The sequence below is a fragment of the Phyllobates terribilis genome, unplaced genomic scaffold, assembly GCF_046119375.1.
Source record: "Phyllobates terribilis strain yellow unplaced genomic scaffold, ASM4611937v1 Scaffold_2__4_contigs__length_985480577, whole genome shotgun sequence".
Classification (NCBI taxonomy): domain Eukaryota; kingdom Metazoa; phylum Chordata; class Amphibia; order Anura; family Dendrobatidae; genus Phyllobates; species Phyllobates terribilis.
In genome coordinates this window covers 637,865,909-637,883,715 of record NW_027362762.1, presented here as the reverse complement: position 1 = coordinate 637,883,715, position 17,807 = coordinate 637,865,909, and the positions used below count along the sequence as shown (strand labels likewise).

The following is a 17,807-nucleotide window of genomic DNA, read 5'->3' as shown; positions in this document are numbered from 1 at the left end:
ACAGATCTCCTCTCTTTCCTTAGCTCTGGTAGCAGAACATAACAGTAAGTCCAGCCAGCAAATTCTCTAAGGAAAGATTTTTCTGTTCCATCATGGTGTCGGTTCAGGATTTGGCTCATCGCCTGCAGGGACTCTCTCTGGAAGTGGCCGAGCTCCGTCAGCACGTGAGTAACTGTTCTGGAGCACATTTCTTGGAGCCTAAGGTATGTTTGCCGGATTTATTTTTTGGTGAACATCGAGAATTTTTTTCATTTAAAAATGCTTGCTTATTGTATTTTCGTTTGAGACCCAAGTCCTCTGGGGATGAATCCCAGCGCGTAGGGTTCATAATGTCACTTTTGCGCAAAGAGCCTCAGGAGTGGGCCTTTTCTTTGCAACCTAGTGATACATGCTTCAGATCAGTGGATAGTTTTTTTTTCTGCTTTAGGACTATTATATGATGATCCTGACCGTGTCGCATCAGCTGAAACTGAGTTGAGACGTTTAAAACAAGGATCAGGTAATGTCGAAAAATATTGTACACATTTTCGTCGTTGGTCCACTCAAACAGGGTGGAACGATTCTGCTCTGAAAAGTCTATTTCTTGCTGGGCTCAGTGAAAGGGTTAAAGACCTGCTAATTGCTTATCCTACACCTGAGGATTTGCAACAGGCTATGCAATTAGCTATACGGGTGGATAGAAGACTGCGTGCTAGGGTTAATGAGAGCAAATCCTCTGCTATGTCAGTTTCTGGTTATGATAATGTGTGTACTAACAGTTGTGAACCGATGGAGATTGGATCGGTGGCACCTCGCTCTCAAGAAAAAGACCGTCGTTTTTCGAAAGGCTTGTGTTTCTATTGCGGAAAATCTGGTCATTTGATTAAAGGCTGTGAGCTTCGTATGAAGAAAGAAAAAAAAATGGTCAGTCATGCCCGTATTGCCTGTTTAAATTCCAAGGGTGTATTTTTAGCTGCTTCCACGATTGCTCAGGAAAAATTAATGGAATTTCGGGTGTTTGTTGATTGCGGGTCTACACTGAATGTAATTGATGGGGGATTCGTGGAAAAACTCAATTTAAAACCTGAACCTTTATCATCCCCCATTGCTGTGGTTTCTGTGGATGGCTCCCCTTTGAAGAATATTACTCTCAAGGTCTGTGAATTTCCTCTCACTATTAATGGTGTTCACCATGAGAAATTGGATTTGGTAGTGTTGAATAACTTGCCTTCTCCAGTAATATTGGGATTGCCCTGGTTAAAATGTCACAATCCTGTACTGGATTGGTCTACCAGTGAAATTAAATCCTGGAGCCATAAATGTTATGACAAGTGTTGTAACGGGCGTATTGCAGCTTTGGATAGGGGAGAATTGCCTGTTCCTATTCAGGATTTTTGGAGAGTTTTTTCTGAGAAGGAATCGCAGGTTTTGCCTCCCCATAGAGACTATGATTGTTCTATTGAATTTGTCCCTGGAGCGACTCTTCCTAAAAGTCGTTTATTTAACCTTACTATTCCTGAGAGGAAGGCTTTGGAGGAATACATACAGACAAGTTTGGCCGCCGGTCACATTAGGCCCTCTAAGTCTCCTGTGGCGGTTGGATTTTTTTTTGTAAAAAAAAAGGACGGCGGTTTACGTCCTTGTCTGGATTTTCGTGAGATTAACAAAATTACGGTACGCAATCCTTACCCACTGCCATTGATTCCTGATCTGTTTAACCAGTTATTGGGGGCCAAGTGGTTCTCTAAAATTGACCTTAAGGGGGCATACAATCTGTTGCGCATGAAGGAGGGTGATGAATGGAAGACTGCTTTTAACACTCCTGTGGGTCATTTTGAGAATCTGGTTATGCCTTTTGGTCTTACTAATGCTCCTGCATTTTTTCAGAATCTGATTAATGACATCCTTAGACCTTTGATCGGTAAAAATGTGGTTGTGTATTTGGATGACATTTTGATTTATTCGCCAGATCTGGAGTCTCATTGGCGGAGCGTGCGTGAGGTATTACAGTTATTAATGGACAATTCGCTTTTTGCTAAGCTGGAGAAATGTGAGTTCGCTGTACAGAGAATTAGTTTTTTGGGCTACATTATCTCCAGCAAAGGTTTTGAGATGGATCCGGTTAAGGTTCAGGCTGTGCAGGAATGGCCTAGGCCTATTGGTTTGAAATCGATACAGAGGTTTTTGGGTTTCGCCAATTACTATAGAAAATTCATAAAAAAAATTTCTAGTATTGTCAAACCTCTGACTGATCTCACCAGGAAAGGTGCTGATGCGGTTCAGTGGTCTTCTGAGGCCATTGAAGCTTTTGTGTATCTCAAGGAGAGGTTCACCTCTGCTCCCATCCTTATGCAGCCTGATGTTACTTGGCCGTTTTTGGTTGAGGTTGATGCTTCCTCTGTGGGGGTTGGCGCAGTATTGTCTCAGGATAACGGGGATGGATTACATCCCTGTGCCTTTTTTTCAAAAAAATTTTCGGAGACTGAATTGAATTACGATATTGGTAATCGGGAATTATTGGCTATTAAACTCGCATTTGAACACTGGCGCCACTTCTTGGAAGGTGCGGAATTTCCCGTTCAGGTTCTTACGGATCATAAAAATCTGATATATCTTGACGCTGCCAAGCGCCTGAATGCCCGTCAGGCTAGGTGGGCACTGTTTTTCTCGCGGTTTAATTTCTCCGTTACTTACATCCCTGGTACTAAGAATGTTAAGGCGGATGCCTTGTCTCGCAGTTTTTCTCCCATAGTCGGTGCTGAGAAAGAGGAAAACATTTTACAAGAAGGTGTTGTGATAGCTGCTTTAGACTCCGTTTTGGAAGATGAGATTCTTAAAGCTCAGGAGAATGCCCCATCTAACACTCCTCATGGGAGGTTGTTTGTGCCTGGGACCTTTAGGAGAGATTTGTTTGTTGAGTGTCACGAATCTCGGTTGGCAGGTCATCCCGGAATCTCTGAGACCAAGAGACTGGTGGGTCGCAGTTTTTGGTGGCCTGGATGGCAGAAGGAAGTCATTAAGTGGGTACGCCAATGTACTGTATGTGCTAGATCTAAGTCCTCACATACTCCTGCTGCGGGGTTGCTTTGTCCTTTGGAGGTCCCCAGTGCTCCTTGGACACATTTGGCTATGGACTTTATAACTGACCTTCCCCCCTCTGAGGGTTTTACTGTCATCTGGGTGGTCGTGGACCGTTTTAGTAAGATGTGTCACTTGGTTCCCTTCATCAAACTGCCCTGCGCTAAAACTCTCGCTAAGGCCTTTGTCAAGGAAATTGTCAGACTTCATGGCGTTCCTACTGACATTGTTTCTGATAGGGGTCCTCAGTTCGTGGCTCGTTTTTGGCGTGCCTTTTGTGACAGGTTGGGAATTCATTTGTCGTTTTCGTCCGGATATCATCCTGAATCTAATGGCCAGACAGAAAGGAAAAACCAGGATGTTGAGCAGTTCTTGCGTTGTTTTGTGGCAGACAATCAAGAGGGGTGGTCTGAGTTTCTGCCACTTGCCGAATTTGCTCTGAACAATCATACATCTTCTTCTGCTGGTTGTTCGCCTTTTTTTTGTTGTTCTGGGAGACATCCGTCGTTTGGGTCGTTCTCCAAGTTGGGATCTGCCGTGCCTGAGGAGGAGAATTTTTCCGGTGATTTGGAAAGAGTTTGGACGGATGTGCGTGGTAATCTTCAGGAGGCCAACAGAAAATCTAAAGACTACTTTGATAGGAAACGACAGGAGGTTTTGTTCGCTGTTGGTGACATGGTTTGGTTGTCCTCTAGGAATCTGCGGTTGAGGATTCCTTCTAAGAAATTGGGTCCCAAGTTTGTAGGGCCCTTTAAGGTGCTTCAGGTTGTCAACCAATCTGCTGTTAGGTTGGAGGTTCCTACCTCCTGGAGAATTAATCCGGTCTTTCATGTCTCTCTGTTAAAAAAAGCTGTTGTGTCGGATGGTGACGCCTCTGCCTCTGTTCCTCCGGTGGTGGAGGACGGGGAATATGAAATTTCTCGCATCCTTGACTCTAGACGGTATAGAGGTAGTTTGCAGTATCTTGTGGCCTGGAAAGGTTTCGGACCCGAGGATAACTCTTGGGTGAGGTCAGATATGTTTCCGCGTCCAGACTTATCAGAGCGTTTCACAGGAGATTTCCTGATAAGCCTGGTCCTAGGGGATCCGGAGGATCCTCTTAGAAGGGGGGGTACTGTTAGAACCTTGCTCTTAGGTTTTTTCCTTTGCTGGTCACATGACCTTGTTGGCCTATTTAATCCTGCTCCGCCCTTCTGGCTTTGCTGGACTTCATTGTATATCTACTTTCTAGCTAGCCTGTGCTCTGTGTCTTGCTCTGTTAGTTTGCTTGGTTTACTGACCTCTATGTTCTTTATATTTTGTTTGTTCGTCTGTCTGCTACTATTTCTGTTAGGAGGTGTCCCATATTCCTCCCAGTCCTTAGTACTTGTAGGGATTCCTCCCCCACATCTATAGGTCTTCGTACAGACTAGCTTAGGACTTTAGCAGGTCTGATCGCAGGATCAGGTTCCCTGTTACATCGTAGGGATTCAGCTGAGTTCTATCGTAGGGACAGATCTCCTCTCTTTCCTTAGCTCTGGTAGCAGAACATAACACAGGCAGGTCCTGCACCGCTAACGCACCAGGATCACTCAGAGCACAAGTCACCGGCCGGGACTCTGCTCTACAATGCACCGTTCCAGCTTTGCCAAGCACCCACCTCACTACAGCCCAGGCTCCACCACCCGACGGGTTATCCTCAATGAGGTAAGCCACCTACTGGCAGTTCACCAGCCGCAACCTGAGACCATGCACCACAGCAAAAGAAGGTAAGACCTTCTGACATGGAAATAAGACTGTGCCTATAGACTCGCAATCTGCAGTAAGGCTAAAGCCACCTACAGTCTCCTAATCCACCAGGACCGTGGTACCGCAGCGCACAGCCCTGCTACATTTCAGGCACTACCAAGATCGCAGCATTGACCAGCCTTTTTCTATCTGCACATGTGAAGTGCACCGAACTAAGTGTATATTGGGGACATCACCAAAAGCACATCTGTCCATTCACGGGACCAGATTTGGTTGCTTACCACACATACATCTATGTTAACTCCAACATCTACTTACTGTTCAGTAGGTATCCTGTCTAGTTTTCATATCCACAGGATTAAATTAGATTAGATCACCAAATCTATAATCTATCTGCCTTCTCCATCTGGGTTATTAAGGTGCCACAACTATCTCGCCTAACTCTTTCTTCTTGCACTGACCTCCCTCACACTCCTAGGAGGTTTATGGACACTGTCCTAACAACCAGGTACGGTCATCTATACCACTAGGTCTATATCACCTAGATTATTTAGACCTTATCCTCGTCTTTCTCTTTTTTCGCATCCTCCTCAGTGGGTTCACAACACCCTACGGGACTGCTTTACTACATCCGGACCTTAGACCCGGTCCAGGTATAAATACTGAATCCCAGATCTAATTATCTTGGAATACAACTAAAAAAACTCTAATTTTACCTTCCTCTTTTTTCTTCATGGAATGACCGCTATCCCAACCTAAACTCTTCAGCATTCCAAATAGACCTCCACGTGACTTAACTACTAACAACTGCTAACATCTACCCGATCCAAAACAGGACTCCGTCCTGGCAATAGGGCCATCCTCTCCACCCCCTCCTCCACCATTATTTTTATTCTTCATCGTATGTCATTTTAACCTTAATAAATTATTTCTCATTTTAGCTATTAACCATTCCTTTCTTATTCATTCCCTTAGCCCAGCGCAAATTACCTTAATTTCACTTCCTATTTGAGATCTCTATCAGATATTATTTGGGCACTTAGTGGCTAGTGTCCCAATTTGCAGTAGGACTATTTGACCATCTACCAGCACCACTGCTTTCCTCATTGAAGGTATATCTAATTGTGGAAGTTATTATTATTCCACGATCTATTGATTAAAATGTACTTTGTTTGTGCGACAACCCCTTTCAAAACTACAGCAACCTACACTATGCAAAAGATACTTTTTTCTTGCACATAAATCTCCATACAAATGTATCAATTAAATGTTAATGTCACTAATTTTAAGAATATAAAAAACAGGATTACCTCTCAGGTGCAGGTGACTTGAGATTGCTATCATTCCATCCAGTATCTGGCGTTTGATCGTTTCCATCTCCAGCATACTGGGCAGGAGGGACACTGATAGTAAGTGGAAGTGACTCCATACTACGGTGTAACCCTGATAATTTCGGGTACATTCTAAGGTTACTCAGTCCCTGGGAAAAGCTGGCTGAATTGATGTTTAATATAGGAGCAGGGCTTGGCGTCAGACAAGCAACACCTATCGGGAATTCTAGCTGTTTATTTGGCAATTCTGGAACAGAAGGAGTAAAATCTAGGCTGTTTGAGTTGACTTTATCTAGATTTGATAAGGTTGGTGTCTTCATGAAAGGTTTTGTGATAGCCCTAGAATAAAAGATTAAAAATCAGCATAATCAAGGAAAGCAATTACAAGATTTGTATATAGATAAAATATGAAGACATTTTCAATAAGTCAGGCCCACCTTTGAGGGGTAGTTGATACTTCCTTCACATTTACTTCTACTTCATTTTTTGTGTTTGTTCGGCACTCTGTGTCTTGAGCTACAGCCTTTGCTTTAGCCTTCTCTTTTTCACGATCAGTTTGGTTCACCCCCAGTCGCCCTCCGCCAACTTTTGATGGCTCTTTAAGACGGGAAGATGGAGTCCCCAAAGGCTTTCCTTGCACTGGCACAAGACTTGCATCCACACTGCTGCTCAGTGGCCGGCTGCCACTTCTACCTCCGGTAACACTAATAGAACTAGATTTGGCAGGCCGCGGAAGGCTACGGTACTGTATATTTGTGCGGGCAGATGGAGAAAGGAATCCAGGCTCTGGTGCCCCCGTGACGTCTAAACTAGTCTTCCGGCTTCCACTTACAGACCCTGAAGAAGGTTTCACAGGAATCCCTGAAGATTTTGGAGTTTTTCCTAATGTGGCTGAATTTCCAGTGAGTGGAGAAGAAGGTGCAATGGGTTTCTTGTAGCCAAAAGTTGACCCTGGACGAGCAATACCTGAGGGTGGTTTCTTGGCATCAGGTGAGCGTGGATCTCGTCCTGCATCAGAAGATGACCGTTGCAGCCCTGCAGTTTTTATGGTCAGTTTACACTTATCCGTTGCTTTCTGTTCAGGCTTAGCTGTTGAAAAATAACACAGGATCAAATATGCTGTACAACAAGAAATGCAACTCAAATTAGCTAATTAATTATCACTGTAGGTCTTAAAATGCATTATAGATTTTTGTCTACAGAGTTGGTCCCATCATCTTTTTCCAAAAGTGTACAACTCCCTAGATCCTGACTGGTTGCTGGGGGGCAGGGTGGGGGTCAGTCCTACTTGATTGGCAGTTCAATATAGCAGCATCATCTCACTGCTGACCTGAACCGCGAGTCTTCCAATGCTGATATGTGAGGCAGCTTTGGAAGGACAGTGGGACTGCAGCTGCCAGGAATTAGGAACTAACCGCGCGCTCCACCTATCCCAGCAGTGGTTATGTCAGGGACATGGGACACGGCGGCTGCAGACCATGCACAGAAAAGACTAAAAGGGGAGGATCAGGGATATGGCTTCGGAACGGAATGAAGTATAAGGGTGAGCGCACCACATTTACCTATTTTAGCTGAATTGCTGCCAGTAAGCAACTTTTAATTTAAAGGGCATCTGTCATTAAATGAATGCTGACCCAGCATGATCATAGCCTGGCAGCGTGACTGCAGCCAAATAGGTTTTAGCCTGAAATGGTGCAGCCTTTCAGAGAAAACACGGTTTGAAAATCCAACCAGAGACAATAGGGAAAGGCTTTACTAGTCCGATGACATCCCCGGCCAGCTTCTCCCTGCCCCATTTTAGTTGACTGACAGGTCTCCTCCATGTGTGTACATAGGGATAGACCTATCAATCAACCAGAGCGGAGCATGGAAATGTCAGCCACGGCAGCCAAATGCAGCAGCATTTCAATGTAAAACACACCTGGCTGCAATTGCATTGCCATGCCATGATTCAAACTGCCTGTGGTTTAGGCAGTTTTAATCTAGTGAAAGGTTCCCTTTAATTTGGGGAACCCCTTTAAGAATAAATATATTATGTCAATGTAAGAGAGTCAAATATGTCCTTAAAGGTTATTAACAGGACAGGAATATTTACAAAAACTTTCCACTGTATAAAAAACAATTCACAGGTTATATCAACCCCAAGCCCCATTACCCCATTTGCTACTGCATCAGGGAAATCGGGAAGAGCTGGGCAACACGTCAGAATTGGCACATCTCATGATGCTGCACTTCTGGGATTGCTGCGGGCTGGTATTTTTAGGCTGAGAAGGGCCCAATAACCATGGACCTTCCCAGCCTGATAAAATCAGCCTGCAGCTGTCTGCTTTACCTTTGCTGGTTAAAAAAATGGGGGGGCCCCATGTCCAATTTTTTTTTCATTTATTTATTTATTAGGTTAATAGATGTTCAGTAAGCTCCACACGCAAGACACTAATGTGTCATGGGTTGTGAAATTATATATCTGCTGGATATCTATCTATTATCTATCTATCTACTGATCTACAGCATCTATCTATCTATCTATCTATCTATCTATCCCATATCTATCTATTATCTATCTATCTATCCCATATCTATCTATTATCTATATCTTTATTTATTGAAAGCTTTCTTTCCTTTTTTTTCAACTAGCTTTATAAGCTACAAATTGCAATCATTGCTGAACAAAAAGAGGTAAAAAACGCAACTGAAAAACGCATCAAAAACGTGCGTATTGTCAGCTGTGCTTTTCCTGCCAAAAGATGCAGAAATTTCTGCATCCAAATACTCAACGTGTGCACATAGCCTAAGCGGATCTGTAAACCATCAGTATTTAGTACCTCCTTTAGAAACTGTTTGTCCACTCTGGGTAATGGGAGATGTAACACCAACTGGAGGGTTTTTTCCTTTCCGCAATGGCTGTCCTAGACTGACGGGTTTTTTCACATCAGATTTTGGAGCATCATCGTTCTTATCTCTGCGCCAGCGGGATGAGCCATGCTCTGACTTTAGGCTTCCGCTGTCATACTCCATCCTGCGTGGGCCTCGTTCATCAGATTCGCTGTGCCAGCTTAATCCACTCTCAACCAGTGACCGTTTTTCAGAATCAGTGCGTAGCTGTGGAGCAAATGAACACATACATATATAAGAATTGATACTTAACATGTTATGTTAAAGGGAGTCTGAAAACCAAAACTGCAATATAAATCAAGCACAAAGTCTTGGAGGGTGTATAGCCCCTATAATGTCTCTTTAGTGTTGTAATCACTGCCACAATTCTGCAGAAACTGACATTAACCACTTAAGGACCAGGCGATTATTCGTTTTTGCGCTTTTTCCTCCCCTTATTCCAAGAGCCATCACTTTTTTTATTTTTCTGCTGACATAGCAGTGTAAGGGCATGTTTTTTGTGGGATGAATTGTCCTTTGAATGATGCCATCCATTTTATCATGTGATATACTGGAAATCCGGAAAAAAATTCCAAGAGCGACGGACTAGCAAAAAAACGCGATTCCGCAAATGTTTTTTGGGTTTTTATTTACAGTGGTCATTTTATGGTAAAAATGACCTGCCAATATGATTCTCCAGGTCAATACGATTATGCAAATACCAAACGTGCATCAATTTTTGTTTTACTTAAGTGGAGAAAAAAATTAAGAAATTTGTAAAAAAAAAAAAAACATTGGCTTATGTCGCTATGTTCCGAGAGTCGTAATGTTTTACATTTTTGGGACATGGAGCTGTGTGAGGGCTTGGTTTTTGCGCACAGAGCTGATGTTTTTATTTATAACATTTTGGCGTAGATGTGATGTTTTGATCACCTATTACATTCCCGTGAGAAAGCAAAGCACAGGCAACGCGAAACGTGCGTTGGGAAGACGCCAATCCACCCCAGCTACCGGTCTGAGGGTCTTTGGGACACTACAATTAGGGTAAGCGGTCTTAGACTTTGTGGTACAATACGCTGGTACTTATATATGTGTTGAGGGTAGCCCTGGGAGTTTGTATTTTAGCAGGCACACTGTGTGCTTATACTCCTATTACTTGCTTTATATACACTACCTGGATTAACCTGTTATGATTAGCCTTAAATATTCCGCTTTTCCCGGCCCATACCTAGTATACAATCATAGATAACCTCTGACCAGTTTTTTTGTTCTGGGGGGGGTTCCTGACTCTGCTCTTTATGCACACTGCTTTTACCCATATTGTCTTCTTGCTAATATGTATACATGTGTATTTAATAAAGATTTTGTTATATTTTTGTACAAGAAACTCCTAGTTTCTCTGTTTTTTTTCATGTTTTTTGGGCACACTCTTACTTATGCATGCTGATGTGCCCTAGTCTAATATGATCTTGGGAAACCTTTATACTACATTTTTTGTATTGTTGGCGTGGCCAAAAAACTGTAATTCTAGTATTTTGATTTTTTTTCTCGTTACTCCATTTACAGATTGGAATAAGTTATGTTATACTTTGACAGAACGGACTTTTACAAATACAGCAAAATCAAATATGGGTATTTCTTATTTCTTGATTTTTAATGGGGGAAACAGGGAGGTAATTTGAACTTTTATATGTTTTGTAACATTTTTTTTTACTGTATTTGCTAGTTCCCTTAGGGGACCTGCGATCATCAGATCTCTTGTACTATACACAGCAATGCCATAGTATTGCTATGTATAGCAAAAATCACTGCCTCCTATGAATGCCAGCCAGAGGCTGGCTTTCACAGGAGTACCGTCATGACAGGCATAGGGGTGTTAAGCAGACCCCTAGTCGCTTTGGCAACCTATTGGTGCCCTGCAATCACATATACAGGGTGGTCCAAAAGTAGGTGGACAGAAAGTGTAATAAGGTTATGAAGGGGGAGATTTATCAAACATGGTGTAAAGAGAAACTGGCTCAGTTGCCCTCAGCAACCAATCAGATTCCACTTTTCATTCCTCGCAGACTCTTTGGAAAAAGAAAGGTGGAATCTGATTGGTTGCTAAGGGCAACTGAGCCAGTTTCACAGATCTAGTTTTCACAGATAGATCTCCCCCAAATCTCTTTTCTTTTCAGATAATTCAGATAACACATAATGGCAAATAATTTAAATACAGATCAAAGAAAATGGATTTTAACAGAGTATTGGAAATCTCAAAATGCTGAAACCGTTAGAGCAAATTGGGTGTAAACATTTGGTACTCAAGCCCCAAAGAGACAAACCATTTACCGCATTCGTGACAAATTCAATGCCACTGGCTCAATCCTTAATGCTCCAAAAACTGGTCGACCCGAAACAGTCTGTACAGAAGATAATAAACAACTTGTTGCTGAAACATTTGTTCAGAGTCGAAAAAAGTCCACCAGAAGAGCCTCTTTGGAATTGGGAATTTCACGAGCTTCTATCATGCGAATCCTGAAATCTATTGGGTGGAAAGCTTATCGTCCACATCTAACTCATGGTTTATTGGAGGATGATCCAGACAGGCGGCTGCAATTTAGTGTTTGCTAAATCTCCCCCTTCATAACCTTATTACACTTTCTGTCCACCTACTTTTGGACCACTCTGTATGTTAAAATACATGTGTGGTCAATACAAAGGACTGGCACATGACTTATTCCTTCCAAAGACCATACTAAGGACAAGGGGACACTCACTACGGGTGGAAAAAAGGCAATTCCGGCACCTAAACAGGAAAGGGTTCTTTAAGAGCAGTCAGACTGTGGCATGCCCTACCACAAGAGGCAGTGATGACAGACATTATAACAGCTTTTAAAAAGGGGCTGGATGATTTTCTACATACACATAACATTGTGTGTTACAGTTAATTTACTGACAAAATGTGTAATTGGTGAAGAAAGGCTGAACTTGATGGACCAAGGTCTTCTTTCAACTCTTGTTTCAACCTCTGTAACTATGCAATTAGTACACTAGATGTGTGATTTTTAGAAGGGCTATATCCCCTACAAGGCTATGAGCTTTGCTGAAACTGTCAGATTGGGGTGACAATATCCCTTTATTGATTCATTTATATTTAAAGAAGCATTCCAGCTTTTTTGCAAATACAGTGCTTACAGGCCATCAATTTTCTAGCTGTGTAATTTATTTCACCCCACCTCAGTACAGAATGACATCAAATTCCATGGCACCCTGACTCCTCGCCTCGTCCCATGTAGCTAAAAAAAATTAGTGAAGAATTATGAATCTGTCTAAAAAGAAAAACTGCCTTTGCTGCCCATAGCAGCCAATCACAGAGCAGCTTTCATTTTCTATTTTGCTTTTGGACAGTCAAAGCTGCACTATGATTGTTGGCTATGGGCAGCCATAGGCAACCATAAGCAGCTTTCATTGTGCACACTGCTATAGTAAAATGAAAGCTGTGCTGTGATTGGGTGCTTTTTATGTTAGACAATTTTATGGATGTGACCTATTATTTCTGCTTTATATAAAAGTGATATAGAAGGTGAGACAGGTTAAAGCTCCATCACATAGGAGACACTGAGAATCTGCTGTTACATTACATAGGATACACTGAGCCTGCTGCACACATCAAATAGGAGCAGGGCTGTGGAGTCGCAGTCGGAGCCGGTGTTCATTTTGGTGGAGTCGGTATAAAATGGACCGACTTCAACTCCTAAAATATATAATAAATTGGGTACAGTAGTTCAATGCAGTTCGTGGGGAATATTTTTTTCATAAGAATTTGGGAAAGTTATGAAATGTCCTATAAATGTCTGTCCTATTCCTGATCAAAGGGTCTAGACTTAGCGGAGATGAATCTGTGATACAGTAAATTTATCACTTAAACATGAGCCATGTATGAGGGAGTCGGAGTCGTGGCGTCGGAGTCATGGAAATTGAGGAGTCAGAGTTGGAGTCGAAGGTTTGGCTTACCGACTCCACAGTCCTGCATAGAAGACACTGAGACTGCTGTACATATCATATAGGATACACTGAGAATGTTGTAAATGTCATATAGGATACACTGAAACTGTATACATATCATACAGGATACACTGAGACTGCTGTATATGCATCACATAGAAGACACTGAGACTGCTGTACATATGACATAGGATACACTGAGAATGCTGTAAATGTCATATAGGATACACTAAAACTGTATACATATCATACAGGATACACTGAGACTGCTGTATATACATCACATAGGAAACACTGAGACTGCTGTACATATCATATAGGATATACTGAGACTGCTGTATATATCACATAGGATATACTGAGACTGCTGTATATATCACATAGGAGACACTGAGAATGCTGTAAATGTCATATAGGATACACTGAAACTGTATACATATCATACAGGATACACTGAGACTGCTGTATATACATCACATAGGAAACACTGAGACTGCTGTACATATCAAATAGGATATACTGAGACTGCTGTATATATCACATAGGATACACTGAGACTGCTGTATATATCACAAAGGAGACACTCAGACTGCTGTATATATCACATAGGAGACACTGAGACTGCTGTATATATTACATAGTAGACACTGACACTCAGCTGTATATACATCACATAGGAGACACAGAGACTGCTGGGCACATCATATAGGATACGCTGAGACTCTGCTGTATATATCAGGAGGCAGAGGTTCTATGTCACTGATCTATCATTGGCTGCCACTAAATAGGAGAAAGGTCATTATAATGAGACTCTAGCATCACGGGAAATGTAGTTTGCATTAGGGGAACTATATAAGAGAGGATAAAAGAATCAAGATGGCAAACAACCTAGAGCTGATACGTCAGATAAAATAAGTATACCCAAGGTATACACAAGCCTCCACATTATTCTTTACTAATAGCCTACACTGCACTAATAGGTAAAACAATAGATGGAGTGTGCTGTGCTGAAAAATGTAAAAATAAAATCCTGTTATCGAGGCATTGAGGCTGCAGACACACTTGCATTAGTTATTTTCCTTTAGGATAGTGTAGAATGCAGTGCTATTTAATCCAGTAAAAGTAGGATACCAATAAACCTATTTTACTCATTTTACCTATTTACTCTATTTTATTATTAATTATGTTAATTATCTAAATGAATAAAATAGTTAATTAATATAATATACAAATTAATACAATTAAGAATAATACTATAATAATATATGCATTATATACTGTCATTCTCATTGCCCTTAGCTCGTACAACATAAGCCTACCATATTTCAGATATTCTAGGCGTATTTACTACAGATTTTCCATGCAAATCTGCAGATAAATTTTGCATGGTGTAACAATGATTGACATGTTTAATGTAGGTTGTTCGAAAAAAATCTACATAAGAGTGGTTGTGGAGTCAGGCCTAAACTAAATAATTACGGGTAATAATTAGAGTCAGTAGAAGAATACCAGAGCTGCCCAAAACCAGTGATAAGTATCTGGCTGGATTTCATTACGTTTCGTCAGAAATAATGACGTAAATGGCTGGCAGGGGTCTGCTTCTTTCTCCCTGTGGGGGAAGGTTGCATTCTAAGCGCTTGCATTTTATTGGCTCTGTATGACTAACAGGGTGTGTCCACACATTTTTTTGGCAAATTTGATTATTGTTTACAAGAGGATCTATGGCAGAACTCCGAGGATGACACTTGTAATTCTGGCGCAGATGTGTAGAAATGCCAGAAGATCTGCCCGAGGATTAGCTGCTGCTTAGTCATTCAATACGGCTAATCTTCAGCTTTTCTGTCCATACTCAGCAAGAAGAATTACTCTACTCATTCTTCTCTCAGACATTTTGTTCCCGTTTCCGGAATGTTAGCAGAGTTGTTACACATTTTGGTGCAAAATACATGGCGAAATCCTTATCAAATCCTGAATGTGTGAATGCAGGAACGGCCACAGACAGAAGAGGGCCCCTGTGCAAGAGCAGTATATGGGCGCTCTGCAGTCCAATAACCCATCATAATACACAATTCCACCTGGAGGTAGACGTGGGCCCGCTTACCTACTGGGCCCCTGGGCAAGAACAGTATATGGGCGCTCTGCAGTCCAATAGCCCATTATAATACACAATTCCACCTGGAGGTAGACGTGGGCCCCCTCACCTACTGGGCCCCTGGGCAAGAACAGTATATGGGCGCTCTGCAGTCCAATAGCCCATCATAATACACAATTCCACCTGGAGGTAGACGTGGGCCCCCTCACCTACTGGGCCCCTGGGCAAGAACAGTATATGGGCGCTCTGCAGTCCAATAGCCCATCATAATACACAATTCCACCTGGAGGTAGACGTGGGCCCCCTTACCTACTGGGCCCCTGGGCAAAAGCAGTATATGGGCGCTCTGCAGTCCAATAATCATTATACACATTCCACCTGCTCTGAAGATGGAAGGGGGCCTGCTTACCTATAGGTTATGGCTCCTGGAACAAGGGGAGGAAAAAAGGAAAACGCAAAAATTGAAATTCCTGGCTCCTTAAAGTTAAGTTCGCATGATGAGTTGACAGTTAGTATGAGATGTTTGTACTGATATGCTGCATTTGGGTTTTGACAAACGCAGCACAGGGTATTATGACCAAGATTTGGTTTCATCTGTCCATAGGACATTGCTCCAGAAGTCTTGTCGTTTATTCAGATGCAACTTTGCATTCCTTAGATGTGTTTCCATGTTCTTCTTAGAAACAAACTTTCTTCTGGCAACTGTTCCAAACAAGCCATATCTGTTCAGCCTTTTTCTAATTGTAATTGAGAACGTGAGAATTTAATATGTCACCCGAGGCCTTTAGAGTCTGACCTGTAGCTCTTGAGTTTTTTACAATTTCTATAAGCATTGCACAGTCTGAACTTGAGGTGAATCTGCCGGGATGTCCACTACTGGGAAGATTGTAAACTGTCTTAAATGTTTTCCACTTGTGAATAATTTGCAGAACATTGGGCTACGAGCCAGAAGTCCAGCTACAGGTGTTCTATTGACCTCATGCCACCACTCAAAGGCTATCATGGTGCAGAGCAAGACAGCAATGGAGGCTGGACTAGAGGTCTATCCTTTTCAGCGAAGAGTCACGCTTTTGTCTTGGACACAATGATAGCTGAAGATTGGACTGGAGATCATGTGGGAAGCGATATGAAGAAGCTTTCACAAGGCAACATGAAAATGTCGCTGGAGCTATTTTTCGACACCCTAGACCGCATGTTGCTCATGCTGCTGTGTGTAGCCTGCATGCACTAAACATACTACCATGTCCTGAGCATCTCCTGTCTTGTTTGCCATCCAGTACATCTGGGACGTCATTGGTCAGCAAATGCAGTTAGAGCTGTCATCCATTGATTTGATTATTTGCTTGCCCAAGTGCATTCAGCGTGGCAGAATACTCCTCAGACAACAAATAATAACCTCACTGATAGCAGCCAAAGTATTTACATTACAATGTATGAGGGGACAGTACAGAGATATTTCTAATTATCTTTTTACACCAAGCCTGCAACGGTGACAAGGGGGCATCATCTATTTCTAGGGGAAAGAGAGTTTAATCACAATCACACAATGTGATTCTTTACTGTAAGAGCAGTGAGACTATGGAACTCTCTGCCGCATGATGTTGTAATGGCTGACTCACTACTAAAGTACAAGGAGAGCCTGGATGTCTTTCTTGAACATTTTAATATTACAGGTTATGGGTGCTGGATTCTGTGATGAGATCTTGATTCAGGGAACTAGTCTGATTGCCGGATGTGGAGTCGGGAAGGATTTTTTCCTCTAATATGGAGCTATTGCCATCTGTATCATGGTTTTTTTTTCTTTCTTCTGGATCAACATGTTAGACTTCGGTTCAACTTGATGGACTTAAGCCGACCTTCAGCCTAAAAACTATGTAACAATTGAATTTTTGAGTGTGGAATGTTTGTAATATGTGTGTGTGTACATGGCTGAGTGGAGTTTCTATATGCATGTGTGTATATATACATGGGAATGTATATATGCTTGTGTACGGTTTGTATGCACGTGTGTATACATGCATGAGTGCAGTATAAGTATATTTATGTGTACTAAATATGCACTGCTATGAAGAAAGGCAGAAAAGTCATATTTTCATTCTTACAGCAATAGTTGAGCTTCGTCGCGATGCGGTAGGTGTGGATGGTAGAGAGGTAAGAGAAGAACTGACGTTGCACTCCTCGGAGCTGAGATTTCCTGACGCATCACTCAGGCCACTGCTTATAGAGCTGCTCTCATCCCAACTGTAAAGACAGCATCGTTATATAGTTATCAAGGATTCCTCACAATGGCTTTTACTTTAGTACAATTAAAACTAATTCTTTAAAACAATTCAAATATGGAAAATGGGAATAAAAAATACTTCTATACACACTTAACTGGTTCATATTATTAAAACTCTCTTAGGTCTAAATGATATGCTATAAAAAGTATAAATACTGCCAGGGTTATGGACTTATGGCTTCCCCAAAGTTTCACTAAATGGCAGAGTTCCAAAAAGTGCAGGTAACCTATTTTAATTAATGGCTGCAGAAATGGTGCAGAAAACCTACATCAAAAACGCACCAAAAGCTCACCGTGGGAATGTAGCCTTAGGCTATGTTCACACATTGCATTTTGTCAGCGTTTTCTTGATGCGTTTTTTTTAATGCAAGTTTTCACCTGCCTTACAGTCCAGCAAAGTCTATGAGATTTCAGAAATCTCATGCACACAGCTTGGTTTTTTTGTCCTCAGTATTTTGTG

General features: G+C 41.9%; 1 protein-coding gene across 3 annotated transcripts in view; it reads right to left on the bottom strand.

The window, feature by feature from the left end:
- Nucleotides 1-17,807, bottom strand: part of NAV1 (neuron navigator 1) — a 194,221-nt gene that overhangs the window by 93,179 nt on the left and 83,235 nt on the right. For all 3 annotated transcript variants that reach the window (XM_073666612.1, XM_073666613.1, XM_073666614.1), the window contains 4 exons: nt 17,169-17,307; nt 8,939-9,215; nt 6,554-7,205; nt 6,096-6,455 (listed from right to left, as the gene is read on the bottom strand). In XM_073666612.1, coding sequence (XP_073522713.1) covers nt 6,096-6,455; nt 6,554-7,205; nt 8,939-9,215; nt 17,169-17,307 — 1,428 coding nt within the window. The remainder of the gene's footprint in view (nt 1-6,095; nt 6,456-6,553; nt 7,206-8,938; nt 9,216-17,168; nt 17,308-17,807) is intronic.